This window comes from Moschus berezovskii, chromosome 19 (assembly GCF_049115385.1).
Source record: "Moschus berezovskii isolate FMDL1 chromosome 19, NW_MosBer_1.0, whole genome shotgun sequence".
Classification (NCBI taxonomy): Eukaryota; Metazoa; Chordata; class Mammalia; order Artiodactyla; family Moschidae; genus Moschus; species Moschus berezovskii.
This window is the reverse complement of record NC_142478.1, coordinates 58,993,039-59,016,125: the sequence shown is the minus strand read 5'-3', so window position 1 is coordinate 59,016,125 and position 23,087 is coordinate 58,993,039. Positions and strand designations below refer to the sequence as shown.

Here is a 23,087-nt window from a genome sequence, read left to right as displayed (position 1 = left end):
TGAGTGAAACCTTCCTTGACATTCTGCTAAGTAAGTCCTTTGCTATTTTCTGTCAGTCCACTCATATATAAAACACCTCTTTTGTGTCAGGCTCTGTTTATTTTCTGGACATATAACTGTGACCAAATAAAGGCCCTGCCATCAAGGAGCATTTTGAAATAGCTTGTTCACTTTTTTTAGAGAGGGGACTCTCTGCCCATTAGAATAAAATTTCCATGAGGGCATGGACAGTTTTGTTTAGCTCATCATTTTATGCATACTCAGCACAGTTGACAGGACAAGACATCCATTTGGCACAATATTTGTGAATGAATCAAGAAATAGGTAACTTCTTCACTTCACTATATTGGTCACCAATCGGGAACCCTAGACCTGAGGTAAACCAGATCCTCTCTCCCAAGAGTTTGGAATTTGATACATAGACACAGACTAGTTGTTGGGAGCCAGATAAGAAGAAACTAACTCCAATGGTGAGGTCCCCAGATGTGCCCTAGTTACTGCCTGTCTCACGGCCTGGTTGTCTAACTCAGCTCATGAACTGCATCTTCCTTTTCCCAAAGTCAATTTTATATTTATATTTCCCAAAGTCAATTTTAATCACTCTCTTCATCTAGCAACTCAATGAGAGCACACACACACAAAAATTAATCAGCTCGCATCAAAATCTGGCTCCAGTAGCTTCCTGTTGTTCTTAGAATAAAACATATACTCCTTACCAGTGCTGGAAAGGTCCTGCGTGGTCTGGCTCTGCTTACCTCTCCTACCCTCACTGGTTTCTTAAGTGCCCAGAGTTCTTTTCCACCTCAGGGCCTTTGCATATGCTATTCCTGTTGACTGGATTGTTGTTCCCTCAGCTCTTCAAGTGTCTGGCTTCTCCTTAGCTTTCAGCTCTCCCCTCAAATGTCACCTCCCCAAGGAGACCTTCTAAGTCAGTTGTGGCCCTAGCACTCCTCAACTGACACATTCACATTAGAACATTAGAGGAAGGACTATTTACAAAGATGTGGGGAACCATAGTACAGTGTCCCAGGAGCAAAAGAGGGCTTGGTACCTCTCAAGTCTGAAGGGAAGAAGTCAGGGACTACCCAAAGGAGAGTTCCATGGAGAGGGCTGCCCCCAGAGGACTTGAGACTTTAAATCCAATGATTCGTCAGCTCAAAGCAACCAAAGCTCAAGCAGGTAGGGAGCCCTGGAGGAGAGCATCCTAAAGTCACTCTCCTCCCTCCTTCTTTTCTCCTGCCAGGATTCCCTGTTGTCCAAACCCATCAGAAACCAGAGGGCAAGGAAGCCTATTGAAAGGAAATAGAAATTGGCAAACTTTCCCTGTAAGGAGTTGGGTGGTAATACTTTCAGCTTTAGGGGCCATACAGTCTGTCACAACTACTCAATTCTGACATGGTAGCCTGAGAAAAGTCATGACTTGTAAATAAATGAATTGGTGTGGTTGTGTTTCAATAAAACTTTATTAACAAAATAAGCATATGTCCTCAGGCTGGATGCAAAATGCTCCAGATAATCTACCAAGTCAGAAAATAAGGTGGGAAAATGTGAGGAGGGTCTCTAGGGTTCAACAGAATGTATCCAGCATCTCTTCTCCAGCCACCCCATCGAAAGGATAAAGTACCCCACTCCCCTCAGAGATATAGAGAAGCAGCTAGTGGTTACCAATGGGAAGAGCAAAATGGAAGTAGGGAATGAAGAGGTACAAGGCACTATCCATAAAATAAATATGCTACAAGGATATATTGTACCAAACAGGAATATAGCCAATATTTATAATAACTCTAAATGGAATATTATCTGTAAATATTCTGTATCTCTATGTTGCACACCTGAAACTAAAATAACATTGATTGTAAATCAAGTGTACTTCAATATAATATAGAGGGTAAGAGACAGAGGGAAGGCTCTAGTAAACAAAGAGTCCATGACTTCTCACTGGCTGAGTCCTTGCCAGGAAAGAAGAGGGATCTTTCTTCTTCCTGTTGGGCTCTATTATCTTTACAGGGCATGAAAGCTACCGCTTCTGGTCTCCCACCTCTGTTTAGTTGAAAAGTAAAGTGAAAGTTTTTGTCGCTCAGTCATGTCTGACTCTTTGTGACCCCATAGACTATAGCCGACTAGGCTCTTCTGTCCATGGGATTCTCCAGGCAAGAATACTGGAGTGGGTAGAGCCAATCCCTTCTCCAGGGGATCTTCCCAACCCAGGGATCAAACCCAGGTCTCCTGCATTGCAGGCAGATGCTTTACCAACTGAGCCACCAGGGAAACCCTTATTTTCAGAAAGTATTTAATTGAAGTTTCTGATTTTTTTTTTCATTTTTTATTTTTTTAAATTTATTTACTTTAATTGGAGGCTAATTACTTTCCATTATTGTATTAGTTTTGCCATACATTGACATGAATCTGCCCCAGGTGTACATATGTTTCCCATCTTGAACCCCCCTCCCACCTCCCTCCCCATCTGATTATTTTTTATAGCAGGCTCATCCATGAGTTGCAGAATATAGTCCAAAACAGAGCATTCTTATATATTATCAGTATATATATGTCATCCAATCAGCAAGGAAAATGATGGGATAGATACAGTTCTTCTCTGGTACGATGGAGGATGAATGGGAAAAGGATTGCATTTTAAGTCAGACAGTTTGTGTTTTATCCCCCTCCATCCTCATGTGGCTTTACAAATTAATAATCCATAATCTCTCTTCCCCTCATACTCCCTCTCCCATGTTTTGCTCTTTTTTGCCCCCTTGTAAGAGGATCAAAACTGTTGGAAATTTGAAAGGTAAATGATTTTCTAATCATATTAGCCAAAAAGACACAGTTCTTATGTAGCAAACTCCTGAGACCACAGCAGTTACTTTATGATTAAAGCCGGGTAGTTGAGACTAATGCAAAATTTGGCAGCAAGCACACTGGACTTCTTACCATCCCTAAGATCTGGAACCTCTCCCTTGCATTTTCACAGATCAGCAGATCCTCAGTCAACCTCTCTCTCTGCCTTTCTCTCTCCGCCTCCCCCCCTTACTCTCTCCCTCTCTCCTCCTCTCTCCCTCTCCTGTTTCTCCCCCTCTCACCTCCCTCCCTTCCTCTCTCTCTTCCTTTCACCTTCCTTCCCTCCTTCCATAATATTATGGAATCCTAGACATAACTAAGATCTGAAAGCATACGTTCAGCGTCACCCCCATTGAGTACGTAGTTCTAGGGATCTATCTAGCATTGAGAAGCTGTTCTTTGAATACATCTCATTTCATCTCATTTGAATCATCTCATTTCTGTAGTCCATTTAGTCTGTGATTGTTTCCTTGGGCTAAACTTTAATTTTACCTTTGATACATATCTTATACTATAATTTCTGAACCAGCAAGTCTGAGTTTTCTCTGCCTTTCAAAGACAGGCATCTACCCTATAAGGTCATGAGTCATAAGGAAATGATCACAAATGCTGGTCACTGGATACAGAAGATATCCATGACAGCATTTTCCATGTCTTGTTTAGTAACAGAAACCCACTAAAAGTAACCTAAATACCTGATTATCAGGGAATGGTTACCTAAGTAGTAATCCGTCTAATAGAAAATGATGCAGACTATGAAAATACCTGCAAAGAAGTTAAGAGTGGTATAGCATATATGCATGTAGAAGGAGAATTAGGAGGAAATAATCCCTTATTTTCATGGTGGATGGTAGGACACAGGTGATGTTTCTCTTATTAATGCTTCCATTCATTTCCCAACTTTTCTAGAAAGAATATATATTACTTTTACATTTGGAAAATAAAACTTTTTTTCTAAAGTCAAAAAGGGTGAGTTGCTACATTGGGGTCCAGAAGGCTAGAGTGAGTTCTTTCCCTCTTCTAGACTAGCCATTAGGAAGTCACTTTCTTCTCTCCTTTTAAAAGAGGGAAGGTATTGCTACATTATTAAACAATCAGTCAGTAAGGTTCAAGAGCAATAAACTGACCTCTCAGGAGAAAATTAGTGAAGCTCAGGAAACATGAGCTAGAAACCCCTACCGAGTGATCTAATGCATCCCTCAAGAATCAAAGCCATATACATTACACTTTCTGGTATGGGCACTTTCTTTTCAATCTAATTGTAAATATTTCAAGTGATTGCAGTTTCACTGCTACATTTTAGACCAGTCAACAAGCTATTAATCCATCTTCCCTGAACAGCATATTATAACTCTAGCAAACTTCAGAGATGTCCAACTACCTCTCTGACCTGGACAAGCTTGCTGAACAAGTATCCTCAACATGGTTCAAATCCTGGCACCTCCACTCAGCTGTAACGCCTTCCACAAGACTCTTTACCCGTCTGATCTTAGGTTTCCTCAGCTTTAAGGAAAAGAAACCTCTCCACCTACTTTATAAATGGAACTGTAGGGATTAAGTGAGATGACACATCTGGGGAACGCATTGAATGCACACAGTAGGAAATGTTTGGTGATTCCAGAGTGTTGGACCAGTGTTGAGCAGTTGTTTTCCTGACAGAGGAGATGGGCTATTCTGAGTCAAAAACCAACAGTCTTTTTTTGTGTATTTTCCGGGATGACACAAGTGGGTTGGAGTGGATGGTGCAGTTTATGACCCTGAAGCAGCAAAATTCCATGTGGTGCCCAATCCTTACAGCAGGGGCTTAGTCACACCCACTAAATTCACCAGCCTCACATCACCAATACAGCTCATACAGCCCCCACTGGAGCTTTTTCATTGTTGATAAAAGCTGGAGCTGGAACACTGGCCATGGGGATGGGAAAAGACGATGGAGTGAAGAGTTGTGTTTGAGATGGAGTCAGTAGGGTATGATGAATTGTTCGTGTAGAGGCTGAAGGAAAGAAAAGAATTATGCCTTCAAGTTCCTAACATGGATGACTGCATGCACAGTTTGTTGAGTAAATATCTGTTGAGCACCTACTTAGGGCCAGGAACAAGGCCTAGGAGACACCACGGTGACCAAATGAAAAAAAAACAATCTCTGCTCTGATGAGTTTGCCTTCTACTATGGGAAACAGACAATAAATAGCAGACAAATAAGACAATCTCTGGTTGTGATAACTGTGATGAAGGAAATAAACAGGGTAATAGGATGGTGAATAAGACTATAGAAGTCTGCTTTATTTTTTTGTTATTGTTGCTGTTTTATTAATGAAGTATAATTGCTTTACGATGTTGTGTTAGTTTCTGCTGTTCAACAAAGTGAATCAGCTATATGTATACATATATCCCCGCCTTCTTGAGCCTCCCTCCCACCCACCCCCATTCCACCCCTCTAGGTCATCACAGAGCACACACTAGCTATCCGTTCTGCACATGGTAGTGTATATATGTCAGTGCTACTCTCCCAATCTGCCCTACCCTCCTGCCCACCCTCCCCATATTCACATATCCATTCTGTTGCCTGCGTCTCTGTTCCTGCCTTGTAAATAGGTTCATCTGTACCATTTTCTATATTCCACTATGTGCATTAATATATGATATTTGTTTTTCTGACTTATTTCACTCTGTATGACAGACTCTAGGTCCATCCACATCACTATAAATGATCCAATCTCATTCATTTTCATGGCTGAGTAATATTCCATTGTACATATGTACTGCATCTTTTTTATCTATTCATCTGTTGATGGACATTTTAGTTGTGGAAACATGATTTAGATATGATGGTCAGGGAAGGACTCTCTCAGAAGATAATACATGAAGTGATGGGTCCTGAAAATGAAAAGGAGCCAACAGATGAAAGGGAGGAAGGGACACATTCCTGGAAGAAGGAACAGGTTCAAGACCTTGGGTTAGAAAAAGGCTAGATGTATTCCTTGAGAAGAGCGGGGGGAAAAAGTCCTATGTAACTGGGCATAGAGGAGAAGCTTGACTGGAGAGGAGGTTAGAGAAATGGGCGGGACCCATTAGCCACAGACCAAGCCTTGAGAAGTAGGTTCTTAGGGAGGACACTTTAATCTTTGATATGCTGAATTTGAGGCACCAGAGTTCAGTTCAGTTCAGTTCAGTCCTCAGTCATGTCCGACTCTCCGCGACCCCATGAATCACAGCACGCCAGGCCTCCCTGTCCATCACCAACTCCCGGAGTTCACTCAAACTCATGTCCACAGAGTCAGTGATGCCATCCAGCCATCTCATTCTCGGTCGTCCCCTTCTCCTCTCGTCCCCAACCTTTCCCAGCATCAAAGTCTTTTCCAGTGAGTCAACTCGTCGCATGAGGTGGCCAAAGTATTGCAGTTTCAGCTTTAGCATCAGTCCTTCCAATGAACACCCAGGATCGATCTCCCTTAGAATGGACTGGTTGGATCTCCTTGTGGTACAAGGGACTCTCAAGAGTCTTCTCCAACACCACAGTTCAAAAGCATCAATTCTTCGGCGATCAGCCTTCTTCACAGTCCAACTCTCACATCCATACATGACCACGGGAAAAACCATAGCCTTGACTAGACAGACCTTTGTTGGCAAAGTAATGTCTCTGCTTTTTAATATATTATCAAGGTTGGTCATAACTTTCCTTCCAAGGAGTAAGCGTCTTTTAATTTCATGGCTGCGATCAGCATCTGCAGTGATTTTGGAGCCCCCAAAAATAAAGTCTGACACTGTTTCCACTGTTTTTCCATCGATTTCCCATGAAGTGATGGGACCAGATGCCATGATCTTTGTTTTCTGAATGTTGAGCTTCAAGCCAGCCTTTTCACTCTCCTCTTTCACTTTCATCAAGAGGCTTTTGAGTTCCTCTTCACTTTCTGCCATAAGGGTAGTGTCATCTGAATATCTGAGATTATTGATATTTCTCCCAGCAATCTTGATTCCAGCTTGTGCTTCTTCCAGCCCAGCGTTCCTCATGATGTACTCTGCATAGAAGTTAAATAAGCAAGGTGACAATATACAGCCTTGACGTACTCCTTTTCCTATTTGGAACCAGTCTGTTGTTCCATGTCCAGTCCTGACTGTTGATTCCTGATCTGCATACAGGTTTCTCAAGAGGCAGGTCAGGTGGTCTGGTATTCCCATCTCTTCCAGAAATTTCCACAGTGTATTGTGATCCACACAGTCAAAGGCTTTGGCATAGTCAATGAAGCAGAAATAGATGTTTTTCTGGAACTCTCTTGCTTTTTCCATGATCCAGCGGATGTTGGCAATTTGATCTCTGGTGCCTCTGCCTTTTCTAAAACCTGCTTGAACATCTGGGAGTTCACGGTTCACGTATTGCTGAAGCCTGGCTTGGAGAATTTTGAGCATGACTTTACTAGCGTGTGAGATGAGTGCAATTGTGAGGCACCAGAGGGGACCTAAAAAAGAAATATCCAGGCCTACATCCTGAGAGCTAGAGATGGTATTGGGATTTGAGAAAATGTTCAGTTCCATCAAAATTACTTGGGATTGTTCTAAAAATACAGACTTCCCAGGCATTCTAAATACAGATTTCTGGGGTACCATTCTGGGAAATTCTAATTCAAGTAGATCTTGATCAAGATCGGGAAATCATTTTTCAACACTCGTAGGTAATTCTGATCCATTCATTCAAGAACTATTTCTTCCATCCCAAGTATGTGCCAGGACAATTCTAAGTTCTGGAGATACAGCCCTGAACAGGTTACAGAGCTCATAGTCTCAAGAAAGAATAGATAGCAAACAAGTACACAAATAAATTACAGTAGTGATAAATGTCACTAAAAAAAAACTAATAAAATATATAATAATTATGGGGACCTACACTAGATGAATGTAAAGAGAAACTCTCTGTCTCTCTGAGGAAGTGACATTTCAGTTGACAGATAAGAAATAAGGAGGAGCAGCCATGTGACATTCTCAGGGAAAAGCATTCCAGGCAGTTTGGTTGAGAACTCAGTAGATGAATCTAATTCTCTGGCTTATTCCTACTTGATTAACCATCCAAAATAGGGGAGAAGGCATGGTGGGAAAGATACTGTGGTATTTTCCCTTTTTTTTTTAATCATTTTTTAAAATTGCAGTATAGTTAATTTACAGTGTTGTTTCGGGTGTACAGCAAAGTGAATCAGATAGATATAGATTCTCCTTTTCAGTATCCATTATAGGTTAACATGATATTGAATATAGTTCCCTGTGCTTATACAGTAGGCTTTTGTTACATTTATCTGTTTTATATATAGTAGTTCGTTTTCTATGTCTGTGAACCTGTTTCTGTTTTGTAAATAAGTTCATCTGTATCATTTTCTTTAAGATTCCCCATATAAGTGATGTGTCATCTTCATATGTTCACCCAGAAAGCTATGCTAAGCACGTTTATTACAAAATATAGATATGTGCCCAAGTGTTGACACAAAGATGAGCAGGGCAGTTCCCTCTCTCAGGGAGTTTGCCATCCAGTGAGGGAGGCAGATATTCAAATCAGAGAGGGTTATGCAATGAGTGAGAGCATCCCAGACCATCTGTCAGTTCGTGTTCTGAGACGGTGGATGCGTGCTGCTTCCTCATCTCATCTCATTTCTCCATGTAATAGTGTGAGCAACTGCTTTTGAGACTGTGCACACTAAAATTATTTGCATTTCTTTGTGGTCCTGCCAACTCAGACTAGCTGAATTTTTCATGAATTGTTTACAGCAAGAGATACTGGGTTTGAGATACTATACGTGTCTGTGCTAAGTCGCTTCAGTCATGTCCGGCTCTTTGAGACCCCATGAAGTATACCCCACCAGGCTCCTCTGTCCGTGGGATTCTCCAGGCAAGAATACTGGCGTGGGTTGCCATTTCCTCCTCCAGGGGGTCTTCCTAACCCAGGGATTGAACCCGGGTCTCCTGCATTGGCAGGCAGGTTCTTTACCACTAGCACCACCTGAGAAGCCCTATAATAACTATATTTGGGGAAAATATCATCCTAATAATAGGCAAAATTTATTGAACACTTAAGACTCTCCTGACTTGACATGCAGTCTCATAGTCTTTAACAATATCTGTGATGAGGCAGGGACTCTCATTATTCCACTATTATTATTACTTCTTTTGGATGAAAACATTGGCGATCAGCAAGGTGAGGGAATTTCTCTGAGGTCATTCAACTCAGATGTGATGATTTCCCCACTACATCCGGTTTGGAGCCCCAGTTCTGGTCCATACCATCTTTCATTAATTGTTCAGACTGCTGATCTGTCTCAGCTACCCTCACTCCAGTTCCCAAAGTGGATCCCTCTCTCTTCTTTCCATCCCAGGTAACCACCTGGGTTGTCTGCACAAGTTAGATCTACCTGCTTCTCTCTCCTCCAAGGCGGAAAAGTGGAGAGGAGAAGGACTCCTTGACGGCACACTTGGGAGAAAGTGGAGGGTACTGGGACAGGCCCTGCCTGGGTGGTGCCCGCTGCCTTTCGACACACCAGTCTCCAGGGGCCCCCTCGGTGGTGTGTTAGGTGCCCCAAACTGAGCACCTTGCTCCCTGCCCACCTGTTGGGGAAGAGAAATCAGTGAGGCTCAGGGTTCAAACTCTTAGAAGAAGGATCATAGAGCAGGGAAAGCAAATCATTAAAGTCGAGAGGAAGTAGTAAATCTGCTACCTCCTGGGTAGGGCTGGGTGCCCAACTGGATAGAGTTGGGTCACCTCCTGTGATGCTGAATGAACTCAAAATCAGCTGCTTTAAAAGAGGAGCTGGTCGTCTTCAGCCTGTAGGTCAGTCAGTCTGCCATGTAAAGGGTCTTCCCTTTCCCTTCCCTGTAAGACTCTTAACCTGTAAGCCTTTGTGTCTGCTTGATGGCCCCTGGGTGTGTCCTCAAGGGGTGCCTTTCCGCTGTTTCTCAGGCTGGCTGGCTCCCTCTCTCCTCCCCGGCTGCCTCCCCCACGCCCTGGCTCTCTCCCTCCCTCCGGTGCCGGAGTCTCTTGGCCCGGGTCCCTGAGCCCAGGCAGGTGCAAGTGGAGGGCGCAGAAGGGGTGAGATTACGTATCCCAGGAGTCCCGCGCCACTGGCTTTTCAGCGACTCGCCAGGAGCCTGCGGCCAAAGCCCCAGACCGCGCCGGCCGTGCGCCCTTGCGCCTCCCCGCACCGCCGACCTCGCCCATGTCTCAGTACGCCCCCAGCTCGGACTTCAAGAGGGCTTTGGACAGCAGTCCCGAGGCCAACACCGACGATGACAAGACCGAGGAGGACGTGCCCAAGCCTCAAAACTACCTGTGGCTTGCCATCGTCGCGTGTTTTTGCCCCGCGTACCCCATCAACATCGTGGCTTTAGTCTTCTCCATCATGGTGAGTAAATTAGGACCTGCAGCAGCCAGGCACAGAAGACCCGAGCGGCGGGACCCCCTGGTGGGGACTCTCCGCTCTTCACCGCTCCCTTCCTCACTGCCCGGGGCACCGGGGCTTTTCTGTCCTGGCTCACCTTTCTCAGACTCTCCGCACTCTCCCTCCAGCCATCAGCGCCTCCTTTGTGCTCCCGGTGGCGCTCAGAACCCTGACCAAGCCTCCCCTGGGCGGCTTTCCACTCCCAGCAGTGCTGTGCACTCTCTCCAACCCGAGCAAGTTCTTCCTTGGACTTTCCGGCTTCCCTCCCGCCGCCTCCGACATTCCTGGGCGCCCTTCCACTTCTCAGCCTTTCGTTCTGGAGCCTCACAGCGCACCACTCTCACAGCAAGAGCGCGCCCTCCCTGCCTCTCCCTTGCTCCGGGTCTCGAGGCAGCAGCGCCTCTATTTTTTAGCTCATAGTCTTGTCTTTACTGCGCCCTGGGCGCCGCCTGGGCCACTCTCTGAGGGTCCCTAAGCGATCCCCAATGTCTTCTAGACCCCCGGTCCCACACTTGCGCTCGCCCTCTCTGGGACACCAGTGCCTTGGCGCGCTTCCTCCGCAGCTGACCCCTCCGCGCTCTCTTCGGCGCCGCCTGGTCCCTCTGTTCAGGTGAGCTTGCTCGCTCTCCAGGCGTCTTCGGGGCACCCTGTGCGGCTCCCGACGGCAATGCGCGCCCTCCCCTCTCTTACTTTTTCTACACCAGCACGTAGTCGTTCCCCTCTCACTCGCTGCACAGGGACCCTGTCTGCGCCTCTCTTTAGTCGCGAGTCGTGTCAGACTCTTTGCGACTCCCTGCACCTCTCCTGCCATCCCCCAAATGCTCCCGGGCGCCCCTCCAGGCCCGGGAATGCGCTGGGGACTCCTGCACTCCGTGCAGCTCGCCCTCCGCGAACTCTGTCCCTCTCTGCAGTAGAAGCAGCTGGTGCTACTTCCCGAGCTCACTTCCACTCCCTTCTTCAGCTGCCCAGGTAGGAGCTCTGTGAGAAGCCAGGAGGGCGAGGAGCTCTGGCGAGGTCCTAACCTTACTGACTGGGGCAGCTGGCCCAGAACAGCCCTGCAGCGAGCTCCCTCCCCCACCCACCCACCTCGCCAGACCCAGTTCCCCAGCCGCAGACCAGGAGAGTCCCAGTAAACTCGGTAAAGATCAAGAGCCTCTACCCGCTTCCCCCCTGCAAGTCCACCAACAGTTGCCCATGGGTGGCACTGTACTGGCTTCCTGGGTGCACACAGAGGCCTCATTGGCACTCATAGCTTGCCCTCTCTCATACCCCGTTTGTAGGCTGTCTGCACCAACATTCAAGCGTTCAGCTGCTGAACTTCAGACTGCCTGCGTTCAAATCCTAGTTCCATCATGTACTGTATGATCTCCGGAAATCACTGCATCTCTCTTCACCTCAGCCTCTTTGTCTGTGAAGTGGGGACAATCATAGCCATATTTCTCAGGGTCGTTGTATGAATGAGATAAAGTGGGAACCTCTTGGAACAGGGCCCAGCATGGTGGTGCTTTTAGATCTTTACTTACGTGTCACTTGCTGAGAGCTTCTCTGATCACTGTTTTAAAATCAACCTCCCTACCCCACACACACACTCTCAAGCTCTATTCTCCCCTCCCTGTAATTTTTTGCTCAAGGTACTTGTTTCTGTGTAATATATTATTCCATGTATTTATATGCTTATTGTCTGTGTCCCCTCATTAGAATATAAGCTCTGTGAGGGCAGGGGTATTTGTTTGTTTTTTGGTTTTTTGTCGGTGTAGCTTCACCTAGAAGAAAATCTGGCTCGTGGTAGACGCCCAGTAAATACTGTGAGGTGAATGAATGAGCGTATGAATGATGTTAATGGGTCACAATATCTGTTCTCCTCCTGCTACTTCACCCCATGCTGGAGCCCAGGAACCACCTCATCAGCTTCCTTAGGACCAACCGGTCAGTTTCCTCTCTTCCTTCCTCTCCTGAGACATCTGGTCTTGGATGGTTTTTTGCAGCAAAGCAGGAAGAGGCGGTTGTAGCTGCCAAATTCTCTAGGCGGCAGCAAAGAATTGACTGGTATTGGTGCCCACACTCTATCCTGGTTTATTAATGAATCAACAGCCAATTTACTCCTTTCCCAGTGCCAAGTAGAAAAGTGCCTGCAGAGCCTCCCCCGCTCCCCCCGCATCCCACATTTATCTGAGATGAGCTGGAACTCCAGCTGGTGGTGACAGGTTGGACGCTAATGATGCCACTTGGTGTGTCCTGGGGGATAAGACTTCTATGTGCTTTGAATAGAAACCTTTTTCTGGCCCTCCTATCTCCATTTCCTCCCACAAGACTTTTATTCAATAGATTTACAGCAGGAGACCATCCTATTGTCAGAAAATAGATATTGGAATCAGAAAGTTGACTGGCCAAATTTCATACTTTTTTTTTTTTTGCTGAAGTATAATTGCTTTATATTGTTATGTTAGTTTCTACTGTACAATGAAGTGGATCAGCTTTATGTATACCCTTTTAAAGTGTTGGCTTCTTCATCTAGAAAATGGTAATGTAAAAAGCATTTTAAGAGGCAGCAAAAATGTTGCAAGGATAAAAGAGAATAAAAGTGTGTTAAGCCACCAGCGTTGCACTCGGTACAGGCAATAACTGTCAGACAGATGGATAGATTTGGAGTCTGGAAACATCATATGTCTTGTATGAAAACAAACAGAACGTCAAACTAACGTCACACTAAGCTTCCTACACCCTCCAAATTGTGCTCCCTCTAAAGTACTGGAAGCATTTTCCCTTTGAAACAGTGCAGACCTCAGTTTGACAGGTTTCATAATAAAGACTCTAAAGGATAAAGAGGAAGCAGAATGGTGCACAGGAGGAGGATGGTTGACCAACTGCCAGGTGTATGCTTTCCCTGGGGAGTCTGGTGATGTTCAGTCCTGGCTATTTTCAAATCTCAGTCATCTGTAATTTGTGATCAGTTGAGGCACTAAATAGTGGTGCCATTCCCCATGGACGTGCTTGGAACTATGTGGGAAATATCTGTGTATATCAGTGATTTGGGGCACTACAGGCATTTGGTGGGAAGGGCTAAGAATATTAATATCCTACAATGCTGGAGACTGTCCCCCCAGTGAAGAACTGACCCGCCCCAAACATCAATAGCACTCCAATCAAGAAACACAGGGAGATAATGCAAACTGACATAAATACTGACAAGGCTCAATATAATTCATTCCCAGAACTGTAAAAAGAGCCAGGAATCTCAAAACAATCAATATCTTTATTTATTAAATCAAGTCTGAGAAGCCTTCTATCAAATTACGAAGTTGAAGTAGGTGCTAGGGAATCATAAAGCCTCTTTGAAAAATACACATTTGAGAAGAGTGTTCTTCAAGCTGTTGGCACCTGTGCTCTTTCCACCATCCTTGGCAAAACTAAGGGAGTCCTGGGGTTGTGAGGAGTTCACCACTGAAGAGAATTGGTATAGTATGGCTTGTCGCGTCAGAATGTTGGTGGGTCAGGCATTGCCAGAGTCAGGGACATGGAAGTCTTTGCTTCCCCAAGTACTAAAAGTCTGTTTGTTGAAAGTGCGTTTAGGGACTTCCCTGGTGGTCCCAGTGGTTTCACCTTCCACTGTAGGGGGTGCAGGATCCATCCCTGGTCAGGGAGCCTCAGAGCCAAAAAAATCAAAATATGAAAGAGAAGCAATGTTGTAGCAAATTCAATAAAGACTTTAAAAATGGTCCACATTAAAAAAATGCAAAAAAAAATACACTTAACCTATCCTCAGTTTCAGGGACACACATCTCATCAATTTCCTGCAGACTGGATCACTGCTAGCCCATATTACACATGTGAATTTGAAAATAGCACCCCTCCTCCATACAGATGGGATACACGACTTGGGAAGTAGAGCCCAGAGTGGTTTTCAGGTCTCATTCATTGTACTCCCGTCCATTCCAGGCTATCTGTTTATTCCATATGAAAGATGGAATGTGGAGACTGTCCATATAACTTTTACCTTGGAGAAAGATTGGTTGTTCATTCAACAAATATTTATTGAGCACTATTACTAAATGTCAGGCTCTTCCACACTTCCCTGGGCTTTCCTGGTTTCTCAGAAGGTAAAGAATCTGCCTGCAATGTAGGCAATGTGGGTTCAATCCCTGGGTCAGGAAGAGCCCCTGGAAAAGGAATGGCTACCCACTCCAGTATTCTTAACTGGAGATGTCCATGGACAGAGGACCCTGGCGGCTACAGTCCATGGGGTTTCAAAGAGTTGGACACAACTGAGCGACTAACACTCCAGGCATTGGTATACTCCTTTACCTTTATCAAGGGATAAAAAAGATCAGCAAGGTCTCTCCCCTCTTGGATCTGCAAGAAAAAACTTGCAAGAGTGTTGGCAAATTTCGGTTGAGATCGCCATCTATTAATACTAGTTTTGTAGCTGGAATTTCCTTCCTGGCTCAAGAGACCGAAAGCAAGTCCATGCCAAGTCTCCATTTTTATGTTATGATACAGTCTTTTGTATAGGTGAACCAATTTGGTCACTCTAAGTATGAATACATAATAGCCAATGAATTTTAATTAGATGAATTATAAGCCTTCTTTGAATAGAATTTCTTCCTCACACCCACAGAATCTGTCCAGGTACCAAACAGTGAGGTTCAAAGCCTTTTATACTTTTTGCTACATCTGTAACCTCATGCAACTGTCTCAGTCTTTCTGAGGCTTGATTTCTTAAAACTGTAAAACAAGGGTTGCGAGGGTACCAAGTCAGGTACTGTTGTGGAAATTAAATAGTAAAATTTCAATGATTTCATGGCATTACCTAAAACACAGCTAGAATTTAGTATTAAAGATGATGACGCATATATTTTAGGGATACAAGCCATTACCTTTTCCAGTAGCTTTTTGTATTTTTATTGCTGCTGCTGCTAAGTCGCTTCAGTCGTGTCCGACTCTGTGCGACCCCAAAGACGGCAGCCCACAGGCTCCCTCGTCCCTGGGATTCTCCAGGCAAGAACACTGGAGTGGGTTGCCATTTCCTTCTCCAAATTGAGACTAGCGAATTTGATTAAAAAATAAAAGCAATGACAAGTAAATGTGTAACTGCTGTGATATAATGGTAAACATTAATTACAGCCATTCAAGATCTCAAAAAGAAATCTGACATACACCTTTTCTTAGAAAGCTATGGGAGGGTGTGCTCCCCTAATACAAGGAATTAAATCAGGGAACATAAAGACAACTGATCAAAGAAACAGCTCCAACACACCAAAAAGAGGCAAAGAGAAATCCTCAAAACAAGGCAGCAGGTTTCATAAACCAGCAGACGATGCAGTCGATAATGGATGATCGATCTGAAGCCATTGTCAAAATCCATTATCTGGTCATGGGCTGACACAGTAAGCCACAGCCCTGCCCAGAACCTAACCACACCTGCTCTAGAAGACAAAGTCTGTGGTCAAAAAGAAAGTAAATATCCACAGAATGAAAGACCAAACTGGATATTCTTTCTATCTGACCCAGGCTCCACCAGGGTTTGTCCGTCAAAACTGGGTTTCAACTGGATTTTCATAGGTTCAGAGAAGAGTTATTACTTGTGTGGGGTTTGAGGGTTTTGTTTGTTTGTTTTCAGTGATCAAGGCAGAGCTTAGAAATAACAGATCCTGATTCAGGTAGCTGACCCAGGATGCTTGCCATCACTTATAAGTTGAAACTCTTAAGTATTATAGTTCATTGGGTCCTCAGTTGATTTCTGTCTTCTTTCTGTTGGTCTTTCTACATTATTGTCAGCTAAAAAATAGAATAGCAATATTATGGATACCTGTGACTTATTCCTTATGAATTCCTGCACTTGAAGCTCTGAAGAGTGTCAAGATGGTTTCAGATGACAAAGACCTTGCCTGAAGCATGTTGGCTTTGTTGGACAGCTTTGTTATAGATACCCATAAATTTTAGATATGCACATGGCCCAGGCAACCCCTGCCTTGATGGCTACTTTCGTAAGTTTCCCCAGTATGTGGCAAAGGATGGCCGCTGACATTTGGAATTTGGGAATATAGATTTTAAACTGCTATTGGGGTCCTTTCAATAGGTCCTTTCAATCTAATAAGTCCTAGATTATTAGAGGTACAAGATGATAATCTTTGTATTCCTAGAAAACACATTTTAAATGTCATTTTAATTTACTGATAAAATTTTATAATGACGTTCTCATACCATAATATGGGAGATATAGATAAAAACAAGATTGGCCACTAATGGATGGTTGTTGAAGCTGGATTATGGGAATACGGAGATTTGTTGTATTGTTCTATTTATTTTTAATATGCTTGAAAATTTACATAGTAAAGGTGTTTTTGTTGTTGTTGTTGTTAAAAAGAAAAGTCCCTCCTAGAGTTGTTAAACATTGCCCAGGTAACAAAACAGCAGCTGTTAAATAAGTTAGCGAAACATGCCATGGCTGAGGTGCAGTTTGTCATGAATTTATAAGCAAACTGCATCTGACTTATTATGAATTTTAATGGTGACTTTGGAAGACACCTTTAAATAGTCCTCAAGAGAAGGCCAGGTAGGAGGACTCACATCCTAGAACAGTGCTTTTCAAAATGTAACCACTTGAGGTGCTTGTTAAAATGCAGATTTCACTCCTCTTTCAAAGTTTAGCTGGAAAACCGCCTCCTTTGTGAAGTCCTTCTTGATTACCCTCGTGCCCTCACCCTAAGTTGTGTCCCCTCAACCTACACTTTGAATAGATTTCTCTCAGGGTACTTTTCCTTCTTTGTACCAGTTTGTGTCCGTGAGCCTCTTGAAGCTGCACTGTTGGCCACAGCAGTTAGCACAATGCTGAGCACATGGTTAGTAAGTACCGTATGTTTGATGAATGGATGGATGGATGGATGAATGAATGGCCCCAGAGGCCTAAATGTGTACCTACGTTTATCACTGAGGATTGCTCTCCCTTCCCCTCTGTGTTCTGCAGTTCTGCCAAAACTTTTTTGAAAAACATCCAGGAAAGTCAGGCTAATGCCAAGGGTTGCTGAGAAGTTAGCCAACGCTTGCTTCCCAAGGATAGTTTTCCTGGCTCATCTGTCACCCACCAATATCCCCACATCACAGGCCAATAGATCCACCTTTGGAAATAGGTTTCTGCTCTTTTCTTCCATTCAAAGCTGCTTTTCCAGAAGTATGATGCTTTCAGTGCAGGCACCTGAATACACCTGAAGTTTCCATTTTCGCAAGTTCAAGAATTAAACCAGATTTTCTAAAACCACGCTTCTCAAACAGCTGGTTCTGCCCAATATTAACAAGTTTATTTTTTAGAAAGGAGTAAGGAATATGGGAGGGGTGGATTGAGAACACAAATACTAAGTTAAGCAAAAGCGTACTGTTTCCTTTCCTTGGGAGTCTCCTGAAACATTTGACCAACCACTGTTTCTTATGGCTCTTGGTCAGAAAAATGTAGCATGGCGCGTTTACTAAGCATGTTGCCAAGCATCTTTTGATTCTAAGGCTAATATTCCACAGAACAAAAAAATAATGTTCTTAGTGATGCATTTGTTCTCCTTTTAATGAGCTGACCCACTGTCGATAGAACAAGAATAGTGTTCCTTCACTAACGTTCTTGTCTAGAGACCCACCTCTCCACCTTTTTCCCAGCAAAATTGGGCTTTTTTTCCTGATCATATCTTGTCCTTTTATTTTTTTATTGAGGTATAGTTGATTTATAAAGTTTCAGGTATACAGCAAAGTGATTTAGTTTTATGTTTGTATATATATATATATATATGTGTGTGTGTCTGTTTGTGTATTATATGTATATATTCTTTCTCAGACATTTTTCCATTATAGGTCATTACAAGATGTTGAATATAGTTCCTTGTACAATCTAATAGGTCTTTGTTTATCTTGTTTATTTATAGTTCAGTTCAGTCACTCAGTCATGTCCGACTCTTTATAACCCCATGGACTGCAGCACACCAGGTCTCTCTGTCCATCACCAACTCCCAGAGCTTACTCAAACTCCTGTCCATCGAGTCGATGATGCCATCCATCATCTCATCCTCTGTTGTCCCCTTCTCCTCCTGCCTTCAGTCTTTCCCAGCATCAGGGTCTTTTCAAATGAGTCAGTTCTTCTCATCAAGTGGCCAAAGTATTGGAGTTTCAGCTTCAGCATCAGTCCTTCCAATGAATGTTCAGGGTTGATCTCCTTTAGGATGGACTGGTTGGATCTCCTTGCAGTCCAAGGGACTCTCAAGAGTCTTCTCCAATACCACAGTTCAAAAGCATCAGTTCTTCGGCAATCAGCTTTCTTCATAGTCCAACTCTCACATCCATACATGACCACGGGAAAAACCGTAGCCTTGACTAGACAGACCTTTGTTGCAAAGTAATGTCTCTGCTTTTTAATATGCTGCCCAGGCTGGTCATAGCTTTTCTTCCAAGGAGCAAGCGTCTTTTAATTTCATGGCCACAGTCACCATCTGCAGTGATTGTGGAGCCCAAGAAAATAAAGTCTCTCACTGTTTCCATTGTTTCTCCATCTATTTGCCATGAAATGATGGGACCAGATGCCATGATCTTAGTTTTCTGAATGTTGAGTTTTAAGCCAACTCTTTCACTCTCTTTCACTTTCATCTTTAGTTCTTCTTCACTTTCTGCCATAAGGGTGGTGTCGTCTGCATATCTGAGGTTATTGAGATTTCTCCCGGCAATCTTGATTCCAGCTTGTACTTCATCCTGCCTGGCATTTTACATGATGTACTCTGCATATAAGTTAAATAAACAGGGTGACAGTATACAGCCTTGATGTACTCCTTTCCCAATTTGGAAGCAGTCTGTTGTTCCATGTCCAGTTCTAACTGTTACTTCTTGACCTGTGTACAGGTTTCTCAAGAGGCAGGTCAGGTGGTCTGGTATTCCCAAGTCTTTATTTTCCACAGTTTGTTGTGATCCACACGGTCAAAGGCTTTGGCATAGTCAATAAAGACATAGTCAATAAAGCAGAAGTAGATGTTTTTCTGGAACTCTCTTGATTTTTTTGATGATCCAGCGGATGTTGGCAATTTGATCTCTGGTTCCTCTGCCTTTTCTAAATCCAGCTTGAACATCTGGAAGTTCACAGTTCACGTACTGTTGAAGTCTGGCTTGGAGCATTACTTTGCTAGTGTGTGAGATGAGTGCAATTGTGTGGTAATTTGAACATTCTTTGGCATTGCCTTTCTTTGGGATTGGAATGAAAACTGACCTTTTTCTAGTCCTGTGGCCACTGCAGAGTTTTCTAAATTTGCTGGCATATTGAGTGCAGCACTTTCACAACATCATCTTTTAGGATTTGAAATAGCTCACCTGGAATTCTGTCACCTCCACTGGCTTTGTGGTGATGCTTCCTAAGGCTCACTTAACTTCACATTTCAGGTTGTCTGGCTCCAGGTGAGTGATCACACCATCATGGTTATCTGGGTCATGAAGATCTTTTTTGTATAGTTCTTCCATGTGTTATATATAGTAGTGTGCATCTGTTCAACCCAGATTCCCAAGTTTCCTCTTTTTCCCTTTTTGTAGCTGTAAGTTTGTTTTTTATGTCTGTGAGTCTCTATTTTCTATGTAAGTTCATTTGTATAATTTTTTAAAACTCCTACACATAAGTGATAAATCGTCTTTCTCTGACTTCAGATACCTAGCATGATCATCTCTAGGTCCATCCATACTGCTGCAAATGGCATTCTTTCATTCTTTTTTATGGCTCAGTAATATTCCATTATATCCATACATCTGTGTGTGTGTGTGTACACATACCACATCTTTACCCATTCATCCATTGATGGACATTTAGATTTCTTCCATGTCTTGGCTGTTGTAAGCAGTGCTGCTATGAACATTGAGGTGTATGTATCTTTTTGAATTAGAGTTTTCATCTTTTCCAGATATATGCCCAGGAGTGTGATTGCTGGATCATATGATAGTTCTATTTTTAATTTTTTAAGGAACCTCCATACTCTTCTCCAGAGTGGTTGCACCAGTTTATGTTCCCACCAACAGTGTAAGAGGGATCCCTTTTCTCCACACTCTCCAGCATATATTATTTGTAAACCATTTGATGATGGCCATTCTGAGTGGTATGAGATTATACCTCATTGTAGTTTTGATTTGCATTTCTACAGTAATTAGTAATGTTGAGCAGCTTTTCATGTGCCTGTTGGCCATTTATATGAAAGAAATATCTATTTAGATCTTCTCATTTTTTAATTTTTTTTATATTGTGCTCAACACATATTTGTAATAGATCTCACTAACCAAACTTTTGCTGATGGTCTTCCTCCCTCATTATCTTTTTTCCTACATATGGAATTCAGAAACTTGACTCTCTTGTTTCTTTTATCCCTTATTTCATGCCTTCTATTCCCCAAACTAAAGGACACCCCCTATAGTTACCTCCCTCTTCTGATAATTTCATTTGTTCTTTGTTGTAGATAATTTTGACACTGTGGTATTGCCATTATTATTATTATTACATTTGTCCATAAGTATTTACTTCTCAAAGCATTTTCATTTGGATACAGTTCTACTTGTTTCTCGAAATTCCAGGGAGATACACACAAAAGTTGTTATTTCCATTTATCCATGAAAAAACAAGGCTTGCAAAGGTGACCCTAGTGGGCTGAAGTCAAACATGATGGTCATCACCACCATAAAGTTCACAGTCTGGCCTCTTGAAGCATTAAAATCAGATAGCTAGGTTTGCCCTTTGATGGGAACACAGCTTTGATGTCCTGAGAGCTTTTCTTTGACTAGGCTTGCCCCATCCATATAAGAAGCATTTGTATAATACTCTCAATCAAGCCTGGAAGAATTTCTCTCTAGTTTTATTTTAGTGATAGGCAAAAGGACAATTCTTCACTTGTCCATGAAGATATTTATGAATAGCAACATCCCAGAAGCCCAAGAAGATGACAGACCATCTTGAATGGATGAATGGTGATGATGAGGAAACATGCCTTATGATCTGAAAGTCTAGTCTTTGAATCCCCAGCATTACCTTTAGGCAAAGAAACTTAGGAACAAGCAAAATCAAAACAAACTCCTGAAGCCTCTGAAAACTCAAGCATTATTACTAAAAATGTTTACTGAGTGCCCATATCCATCAAATTGTTTTGATGGAACTTGCTATCTAGGAGTCTGGGATCTAAGACAATAGTGATCTATGTAAAGTGAATTGTTACACCTGGACATTTAAGTATCTCAGATTATGTTTAGGCATTGATGTTAAGTTTGCACAGGTATGTGAGTGTGTGTGTGTGTGTGTGTGTGAGAGAGACGAGGGAGGGAGGAACAGAGAGGCAGAGAGAGGTACAGAGAGACTGAAAGGGAGAAAACCTTACTTACTTACCATTGGCCAAATATGTACCAGGGATAAAAGGATAGTGAAGATGAGGCTGGTTTTGAAAGAGGGAATAGATGTTTTAAAGAAACGAAAACACATTCTAAAATTAGGATTTCAGTATCGGTGACTCAGTAGATCAAACTACAGGCATAGTCACAAATAGCAAATAAAATGTTAAATACCAGAAATAAACATAGGAAATAAGCAAGATCTATACAAAGAAAGCTTCACCAACAGATTAAAATTTTTTAAAATTAAATGGAGAGGCATAACATTATATATTAGATGTTCATCTGAGCATTAGTGATGAAATGAATTATAAAGCAAGTTAATAAACATGAATCATGGTGCCTGGCTCAGAGTAATTGCTTAATTAATATTTGTCACTGTTGTGGTTTAAATGTGAAAAATTGAAGATGGAGATAAATAGTGATTCCAACAGAGGAGTGTGACTAAGTAAATTATAATACATTCATTTAAAACATAGACTATTTTATTAGAATCGTGTTTGTGAAGAATTTTTATGATACAGGGGAATGTTGAAAGTAAAAGATGAAGGGGGAGCCTATAAAGTAGTATACACAATAAGATTACACTGTCTTTATCAATTAAAAGTGTTCACACGTCTGCATGTACATGCATAGCTGTGTGCCTTTGCTGTTCACCTGAAACGACCACAGCATGGTTTATCCCTGTCCATTCTGTGAGCTTGGTCGCTCGGTTGTATCTGACTCTTTGCGACCCTGTGGACTGTAGCCTGCCAGGCCCTTCTGTCCATGGGATTCTCCAGGTAAGAATACTGGAATGGATTGCCATCTCTTCTCCAAGGGATCTTCCCAACCCAGGTCTCCCACATTGCAGGCAGATTCTTGACCATCTTTTTTTTTTTTTTTAATTGGATGCTAATTACTTTACAGTATTATAGTGGTTTTTGCCCGGAGAAGGCAATGGCAAGCCACTCCAGTACTATTGCCTAGAAAATCCCATGGATGGAGGAGCCTGGTAGGCTGCAGTCCGTGGGGTCGCTAAGGGTCGGACATGACTGAGCGACTTCACTTTCGCTTTTCACTTTCACACACTGGAGAAGGAAATGGCAACCCACTCCAGTGTTCTTGCCTGGAGAATCCCAGGGACGGGGAAGCCTGGTGGGCTTCCATCTATGGGGTCACACAGAGTCGGACACGACTGAAGTGACGCAGCAGCAGCAGCAGCAGCAGTGGTTTTTGCCATACATTGACATGAATCAGCCGTGGGTGTACATGTGTTCCCCATCCTCAACCCCCTCTCACCTCCTTTTCCCAGATTATTGACCATCTTGAGCCACCAGGGAAGCCCTAATATCTGCAGGATACTTGGTAAACCTTGGTAATCTTTGGCTATTATAACTTCAGATTTTACTATAATAAGTTTTTACTCTTTTTCCAATTTTTCTATAATAAATGTTTAGATCTTATTTCTAGTCTGAAATA

At 43.0% G+C, this 23,087-nt stretch overlaps 1 protein-coding gene across 2 annotated transcripts in view; it reads left to right on the top strand.

Moving 5' to 3' along the window:
* Window positions 1–9,951: 9,951 nt before the first annotated feature.
* The window catches only part of TMEM233 (transmembrane protein 233), a 47,660-nt gene continuing 34,524 nt past the window's right edge, over window positions 9,952–23,087 (top strand). For both annotated transcript variants that reach the window (XM_055405209.2, XM_055405210.2), the window contains exon 1: window positions 9,952–10,217. In XM_055405209.2, coding sequence (XP_055261184.1) covers window positions 10,032–10,217 — 186 coding nt within the window. In that variant the 5' untranslated portion in view covers window positions 9,952–10,031. The remainder of the gene's footprint in view (window positions 10,218–23,087) is intronic.